Here is a 9,069-nt window from a genome sequence, read left to right as displayed (position 1 = left end):
TCATCATCTCACAATCTAGCTCTAGTATGGCTTAATGGTTTAGAGTTTTTCAGTTATCAATAGAATTACATATGAAAATTGAATCATATAAGTTACTCAAGCTCAATCTGATGTCAATGTTTAAACTGTATTAAGTGCTTTGATTCAACTGAACTATTCTTGATTCATTACAATTCTCCGCAGATGATAACTCATGCATGATAGGAACAAAAAGATATAGAAAATGTAACAGCAGCTAGTAGGTCGTACCTGTCAAAATGTTCTCATATAGTAAAATCTGCTGTATTTGTGTCAAGTTCCCAATATTTCTGGGTATCTTTCCCCAGAAATTGTTGCGTAGCAATGCTAATATAAGAAGCTGTTTGCATTGCCCAAAGCTTGATGGAAGTGGATCATCAAACTGGTTGTAAGACAGATACAGCCTTGAATACTAGGAAGATTTTGACGCGTGTTATCTTTATCTGGAATACTACCATTGAAGCTGTTTGTTGATAGAGCCAAAGTGGTCAAAGAAGACAAGTTGAAGAGAGAAACAGGAACAAGCCCCTTTAGGAAATTGGATTGAGCAAAAAAATCCTCCAGCTAATATAAAGTGCCGATCTCATTTGGAATCTTGAAAAGATCAACACATTTATAGTGGAATGATTTAACATCCATATAAGCCATTTATCCATATAATGCACAGCAATGAAGCCGAGTCATACCTGTGAAATTGTTCCTGTGATCCTGTCAAGGTACATCCACTTCAGCATTGTTTAGTTCCCCATTTCCCGAGGATGCTACCTGCTAAAGCTAAACTCATTAGACAGCTCCTGTGACAGGTTTATAATTTGTAAATATAGTGCCCAGCAATAAAACAGAATACTTTCTAGACATTCTAGCTTCATCATGAGTTAGAATACAGTCCTATCACTCCTATGCGACTGCGCCATTTCTAGCTGTTGTTGCCTCTAAATCTTCATTTATCCTTGATACTAGACTATTCGACAAAGATAGGAGTGGTTTGTGATCAGCTATGCTCTCCAAGTCTCCAGGTCAAAAATGAACCAATGTTGGACTTTAAGCAATAAAAATTGTGGGCTTGACTAGTGCTTAAGGTCCAATCTGCATATAGAGGAATCTGATAATCTGATGTCATGATTTGATTTATCTTGCATGCCTAGCTATGAAAGTAGGATAGGCTATTAGTTTTCCCATGCCAGTGAAGAGAGGTAAGATTCTGGAGTCATCAATGTGCCAGTAAACTGTAGCACTACTAGTCTACTACTCCCCTACTCCCCTAAACCTAGGCCAGGGTTTCATTACAATTACAAAATTATCATTTTTGTTCTTCTTAAAAAAAAAAAAAAACTTTACTGTCACGTGACCTCACGTGACATTAACGAATAGTTGGTTTAACCGTTTAGCACTAGACCACCAACAAAACAGGTTGCACCACACAGAAGACAGCCGCAGTCCCCACCTTATAAACACCCTCCACCTCCACTCACAACCCTCCACGTAACCCTTCGAGGTCTTATTCCGTAATTCCCAATCTCCTCTAGAGCTATTGCGCACAGTCTTATTCTACGATCGGGTACAGGTGATCCCGACCCTGTATGGAGGCGATGAAAACTAAGCGGGGGACACTGAGAAATGCGAAGTGGTGTCTCAAATAAATCGCCAGCTCCATTCTCTCAAACTCTCCGCCCAAATCTCATCTATAAACTTTGGTCTCAGAGACTCTCGCTCCAATTCCCATTGAGAAGGCTTCGGTTTCGAGTTTCCTCTCATTTCAAATTTGATCCCAAAAGATCAAATGGCCACCGTCTTCGGAGCCACTTCCGCCGCCATCTCCGTCTCCTCCAACTCCCGCAAACTCCACCTCCCTTCCCGTAGATCCCTCCCAGGTCACCCCCCACTCTTACTCTAATAATAAAGCTCCAGTCTTTTGTATTTAATTGATTGATTACTGAATTCAAGTTTCTGTTTTTGGTTTGATTCAGGGAGGAGAGCCGGCTTTCTTGTGGTTAGATCTGATGCCGGAGCTAACCCCAATGCCGGACCTCGCCGCGCCGGTCAGTTGATCACCAATGCCGTTGCCGTAAGTTTTCTTGGTTCCTGTTGGATTTGATTTGTTATTTTTGTAGTGGATTCGGTTCTGAATTTTGGTGCTTGTGGGTTTTTCTGCAGACGAAAGCTGATGCTGCCGCGCCTTCCGCTCCGTCGAAACCTGGGTATGTTTTTATGTGAAAGTTTTTAGCTTTTTACTGTTATGCTTCTGTTGTTTTTGCTAAATTTGATTCTGATGTAGTTTTTGGGATCCAAGTGTGGTAGTCAATGTTAAGAATCTGTGGTTCTTTGAAATTTCTAGCATAGCATTGGGATAGAAACTACACTTGAGTACTATTTTCGGCGTAGTGTCTGAAATTTCTGTGTGGAATTTAGTGAATTAAGAGCTTAAGTTGGGTTAGTGGGTACCATGGACTTGCTTAATCCAAGTGAATTGATAGTTAGAATCGGATATTAGAAGAGAAATGATAACTCTACTATACTAGTACTGTATGTATGCTGATATCACATTGTAGTTGTGTGTCTTAGTTAGTGTACTGCTCAGTATTCTAAGCTGATAATTTTTAAGTTGCGTAAAGAGATACATTGAGATATACATGTACTGTATTGATAATTTTCAACTCAACTTATAGTCTTGTGTTCATGATTTTGAGTTTACTGCCTTACTTTTGTTTTCCCCTTTCCATCGGATTTGCTAGTACGCATTACCACATGAATTTTTACCACCTGATAGTTGTCACGGTGGCATGCTGTTATTTTTGTTGTGAAATTGATGAGTAGGTTGTAAGTTAATATAATGTATGCCAAACAGAACTATGTCCACACTCCAGAGTATCACAAAAGATGGTTCCTGGCCTTCATTGATGGTTATATGGTTCCTCTGAAATTCATTGAGGATAAAACTAATAAGATATGCATTCTTTTTCTAGGCATGAACTTCTTCTTTTTGAAGCCTTACGAGAAGGATTGGAAGAAGAGATGGCTAGGGATCCCACTGTATGTGTAATGGGTGAAGATGTGGGCCACTACGGAGGATCGTACAAGGTGACCAAAGGCCTGGCTGATAAGTATGGGGATCTCAGGGTTCTTGATACTCCTATTGCTGAGAACTCCTTCACAGGGATGGGTATTGGAGCTGCCATGACTGGTCTGAGACCAATTATTGAGGGTATGAACATGGGTTTTCTCCTTCTAGCCTTTAACCAGATTTCCAACAACTGTGGTATGCTCCACTACACTTCTGGAGGTCAATTCAAGATACCAGTAGTCATTCGTGGACCTGGTGGAGTGGGTAGGCAACTTGGGGCTGAGCACTCGCAACGTCTTGAGTCATACTTTCAGTCGATCCCTGGAATCCAAATGGTAGCATGCTCAACCCCTTACAATGCTAAAGGCTTGATGAAAGCTGCCATTCGAAGTGATAACCCTGTGATCCTTTTCGAGCATGTGTTGCTGTACAACCTGAAGGAGAGAATCCCAGATGAAGAATATGTGTGTTCTCTTGAGGAAGCTGAGATGGTGAGGCCTGGGGAGCATGTCACTATATTAACATATTCTAGGATGAGGTATCATGTGATGCAGGCTGCTAAAACTTTGGTGAACAAGGGGTATGACCCAGAAGTTATTGATATTAGGTCATTGAAACCATTTGACCTTCACACCATCGGGAACTCAGTGAAGAAAACACATAGGGTCCTGATTGTGGAGGAGTGCATGCGGACAGGTGGAATTGGTGCTAGTTTGACAGCAGCCATCACCGAGAACTTTCATGATTATTTGGATGCCCCAATTGTATGCCTGTCATCACAGGACGTGCCGACGCCATATGCTGCAACATTAGAGGAAGTGACTGTTGTTCAACCAGCTCAGATTGTGACAGCAGTTGAGGAGCTCTGCCAGTAGCTCCTGCAGCATGGAGTCCAAGCAGCTTTTCTAGCGTTATTTCATAATCTCCATTTATTTTCAGATTTGGTTAGCAGTTTTTTTGTTGTGTTATAAAAATTTAAAAACTTGTAACTGTTAAAAGTGATCCAAGGTTCTTTCTTTGTTTATCTTTCACTACAAGGTATGTAAGATCAAGTGTTTGAACTATGTAATAGCCCCTTGTACGGCATATTAATTGAGGTTTGCGAAATTGATCAGTCTGAGATGCTGATCTTTGTATTGATTATCGATGATCTATTAATCTGATCTAACTCCAGGGTTTAAGCTCATACAGCTAAAACATCGTTCTTCGAGTATGCAGAAAAACTCGAATCATAATCCAAACTTATGAACTAACCTTAGCAAATTAGTAAATACATCAAACTTCTGGACCATCACCCGATCACGAGGAAAGATTGTGCCAACTTGTACTGGAGGGTGGAAACTGTATGAGGAGACCCTTATGACTGTAGGGCTGAGACCTCCTAGGCCTTGTTCATCTTTGATGGTCCAACATGTAGGCCTGCTGTGGCTGAAATAATTGGACTTGAACTTGGACTTGCGTATATAGGTGGTGACACTGGGCCAGCTGAGGTGGTAAATTCCCTATTTGCCAAGCAATTCATAATCATTGTATGTATATTGGTGTATTTATTAGTTCCGTAAGAGTGTTGGATGAATTCTTGGATAGTTCATAGTTGGATGGATCCTGCCATAATAAATAGTAAATACCATGATATAAGATTTGTAGAGAAAGTATCTCTAATTCATTGTCTTTTTGTAGTTGTAATCTAGTTTTCTGTAGAATTAGACCAAGCACAATTGTAGATGAACTCCTTGCTTATTGGAGTCAACTAATACTATTGTATTAAGTTTTTTTTATGCCACTATTGTATTAAGTTGGTCCACCTCTGTATAGAATTTATGTATTGATAATTAGATATATTGATGCAGTAATGTACCTAAGGGAAACCTGAAACTGTTATCATATGAAGTTGGTCCAGCATTGTGGAAAATTGATGTATTATTGACATATTGATGCAGTAATGTACCTAAAGGGAAAACTTGAAACTACTATTGTATGAAATTGGTCCATCTTGTGGAAAATTGGTGTATTGATATATTGATGTAGTAATGTACCTAAGAGGATCAATATATATTAATTGTAGTTTAAGATTTTTGCCTGCTCTAATTGTCTGTTTCGAGAAGATTGCACCACTTGAAGCCATTATGTAGAGGAACTTATGAATTTGTTACTCTTCATCGTTGAGTTTGTCATTACTCTAGATCTGTATGCTACAACATCTCATATCTAGCTTCTACTTCAGATATCTGCTAACTTGTCAGTACTGATAATGTGCTTGCCATTGCATGAGTGTAAATTATTAGTATGATAACACAACACAATTGCCAAGTGGATTCTGCTTCTCATGTAATTATTCGTGCCCAAAATCCAGGAAAGGATATCCTTGCACAAATTGTTGTTATTTTATTGTGTTTTAACTTCTAAATCTGCAGCAAAATCTACCCATGTGGAAGGTGGTTGGAGCAATATATGAAATCCCCTAGATGGAGGTATACTTATTCTATATAACATGCATGCCATAATCGAATGGCTCATTAATTAGTGCCATCTTTGTTTTTAGGTTATGCAATGTGAAGAAGATACTCCATATAAATGGAGAATAATCTATTTAATTATGATATCTTTTTTTTTTTTTTTTTGAAACGAATTATGATATCTTTGTTTCCTCTAATTAAATATCATCATTGCTTTTACCTCTCTAATTAAATTCCTTGATACACTAGATATATAAAATCAGTAGCATTTGAGACAGTGAAGAATGGAGAGTGCTTGTTCTCCCTCACAGATCTTTAACATCTCAGCCCCTCTTGTAAAACATGTTTAAACATGTCCTCATGGAACTTGTCCCTTTGCATTTGGGAGTTAAATACAAATGAACATGGGCTTGATGTGGTATCTGGTAAGTGGTAACACAGAGCTAGGCTAGCCACTAGTGTTATTCTTTGCTTAATTATTAATGTGTCCTCCCTAATTAGGTTGCTCCATATGCATGAACAATATATATCAGCATAAATATGGTGGATGCATGATAGCAAAACACTGATTTCTGGGCAGGAAGAAATGCTTTGTTTTGTCTCTAGTTGGTCCAGGAATATGGCTGTTGCAGACAAGGTGCCGCCTAAATCTAATCAATTCAAAACCATGTGGGGGGAGGAATCAATTGGGAATTTGGTGGGTTGGCATTAGATATTTTTGCATTAATCAGCAGATATCTGGATACGATATGTTCTTGGGAAAAGCTTTTGGCGTTTTGCACTGGTTTAGGTTTTAGTAAACATGTTTCTTCTTCCGCCTTAAATAATTAAATCTGGGATCTGCTCTTATATGTGAAGTGTTAAAGCAGCTAAGTTTCCAGAATTGTGTATGCTTTCCATCTTCTTAAATATACATGCATCATTAGTCATAGGAGACATATAACAGTTGGAAAACACAGGGTCTTCATGAATAATTTCCAAAGCGGGTATACTTTGAACAAATTGATGTGTGTTTGTCATTACAAAACAATCATGCATCAACTAGCTTGCATGCCTGTTTTCTGTCATTGTCTTAGTTTGTTTAAGTCAATCCGCCAATACTTTATCTTAACATCATTATCTCTTAAAACAAGAACATTTTTTATCCTAATTATCAATTTCCCAGAACAAAACAGGCCGCTAATTGTCAATTTCTCATGCATGGGCCTCCCTCACTCCCACTGAAAATGACGCTGTATATTCTCCATGACATGTGTGAACCGAGCTGAGTATGCTCGGGGGGGGCCACAGCCATAAATCTCTATCATCTAGCTGCATCTTCGGTGCTATATATTCTCTCAAGTAAATGTTTGCAAAACTAATGACACGGTAGTACTGGCCCAGACAGCAATCGGAGTATAAATGGAGCCACTGGCCGGAAAGCAAAGTGATAGATTTTATTTGATGAGTCTAATTCAGAGTTTCAGACTGTCACCACTCATCACCACTACCAGCCAGCTTGATCAATTTTTCCTGCACAGTTGGATAAATGCATGAGAGGCCTTGATGGCTGTATGACTGGAAATTTATGCTTGTGGGTGCAAGAGATGTTGATGCTTAAAATTGGTCAACATCAATCAGCTAGATGACCTAGTCAAGATTAGCATAATCAAGCTCGTAGTACAATAAAACCCTAATCTGAGAGTGTTAAGAGATCTAACGTTTAGTATGTTTTACGATCTAATGCACTTTGGAGTTAATAGGGTCGGTATTAGAGATTACAAAACTCATGTCGCCCTCACACGTAGAACCGATTAGCTTCTTGAATTAGATCTTCTTGGACTGAGGAGTAAGAACCAAGTAAAACTTACTGTCGAAGTAAATTTTTAATTCATATTCTTTTAAGACAGCATATACAATATAAGTTGAGACTCACGTGCATCAAAAGTACGGTGATGATCTATAAGGTATTCATGCATGGTCATCAAGGTCTGCTAATTAAGCTAAAAGAGTTTATATTAGGGAAAAATGAATGGTTGAAACGAGCAGGCTCACTTCACGTGCTTCTGATTGACCTAAGCGGACGTGGCAACAGAAGACCGAGCTAGCTGCGCCATGTGAGCTGCGTACGTGCACAGAATTTGCATGCACAATAAAACAGTATCTTTTGCTTTATAGAAAATATCCATTATGTTCCTCATTTTTGGGAGGAAGATATATGGGATGACGATCCATGCAGGATGAACAACTCCATATATACAAATATACATGTACACAGATCTCATTTAGAGCGGAGCTCAACTTTGAAATTAATGTATGAAGTTCGAGTTTTTGGTCAATTTTCAGTTGCATATTCACATCTCGACCGTTTAATTTTTAGGTACTAGTGTATAGATCATCTCTGCAAATTTTCAGCCAAAATGATCGTTAAGGCATTGATAACTGCCTTAAAGCGCTAGTACGGTTCAGGTTGACAGATTCAGTCCGTCTATTGGTTTAAGCAAGTTAGATACCTTAACAATCATCAATTTGGCCAAAAATTTGCAGAGATGATATATACACTAGTACCTAAAAACTGAACAGTCGAGATGTGGATATGTAATTGAAAAGTGACCCAAAACTCGAACTTCACACGTTAATTTCAAAACCGAGCTCTGCTCTGGATAATATATATATATATATCCTCGCTCTGAAATTAAAGTGTGAGGTTAGAGTTTATGGTCACTTTTCGGCTGCATATCCACATCTCGACCATTCAGTTTTTAGGTATTAATGTATAGATCATCTCTGCAAAATTTCAACCAAATTGATAATCTTTAAGGTATCTAACTAGCTTAAACCAATGGACGAACTGAATCTGTCTAACTTGAACCATACTAGCTTTAAGGTAGTTATCAATGCCTTAACGACCATCAATTTAGCTGAAATTTTGCAGAGATGATCTATACATTAGTACATAAAAACTGAACGGTCAAGATATGGATATGCGATCGAAAAGTGACCCTAAACTCTAACCTCACACTTTAATTTCAAAGCGAGGCCTCACTCTGGATCTCTAACTCGCTTAAACCAATTGACGAACTGAATATGTCCAACCTAAACCTGACTATCTTTAAGGCAGTTATCAATGCCTTAATGACCATCAATTTGGCTGAAATTTTGTAGAGATGATCTATACATTAGTACATAAAAACTGAACGGTTGAGATGTGGATATGCGACCAAAAATTGACCCTAAACCCTAACCTCGCTCTGGATATGATCTGTGTGTGTGTGTGTGTGTGTATATATATATATACAGATTTTATCCAGAGCGGAGCTCTGCTTTGAAATTAATGTGTGAAGTTCGAGTTTTCGGTCAACTTTTGGTCACATCTCGACCGTTCAGTTTTTAGGTACTACTGTATAGATCATCTCTGCAAATTTTCAGCTAAATTGATGATCGTTAATGTATCTAACTCGCTTAAACCAATAGACGGATTGAATCTGTCAACATGAACTGTACTAGCTTTAAAGCAAATATCAATGCCTTAATGATCATCAATTTGGCTGAAAA

At 38.5% G+C, this 9,069-nt stretch overlaps 1 protein-coding gene across 1 annotated transcript; it reads left to right on the top strand.

Annotated features, from left to right (window-relative positions):
* Positions 1 to 1,595: 1,595 nt before the first annotated feature.
* Positions 1,596 to 4,199, top strand: LOC112166142 (pyruvate dehydrogenase E1 component subunit beta-3, chloroplastic). Its single transcript, XM_024302913.2, has 4 exons — positions 1,596 to 1,889; positions 1,986 to 2,083; positions 2,173 to 2,216; positions 2,982 to 4,199. Exons 1-4 carry the CDS (start codon positions 1,799 to 1,801, stop codon positions 3,952 to 3,954), a joined length of 1,206 nt encoding a protein of 401 aa, XP_024158681.1. The 5' UTR covers positions 1,596 to 1,798; the 3' UTR covers positions 3,955 to 4,199.
* Positions 4,200 to 9,069: the final 4,870 nt, after the last annotated feature.

Source organism: Rosa chinensis, chromosome 5, assembly GCF_002994745.2.
Source record: "Rosa chinensis cultivar Old Blush chromosome 5, RchiOBHm-V2, whole genome shotgun sequence".
In the NCBI taxonomy this organism is placed as follows: Eukaryota; Viridiplantae; Streptophyta; class Magnoliopsida; order Rosales; family Rosaceae; genus Rosa; species Rosa chinensis.
This window is presented reverse-complemented; position numbering and strand designations above follow the sequence as displayed.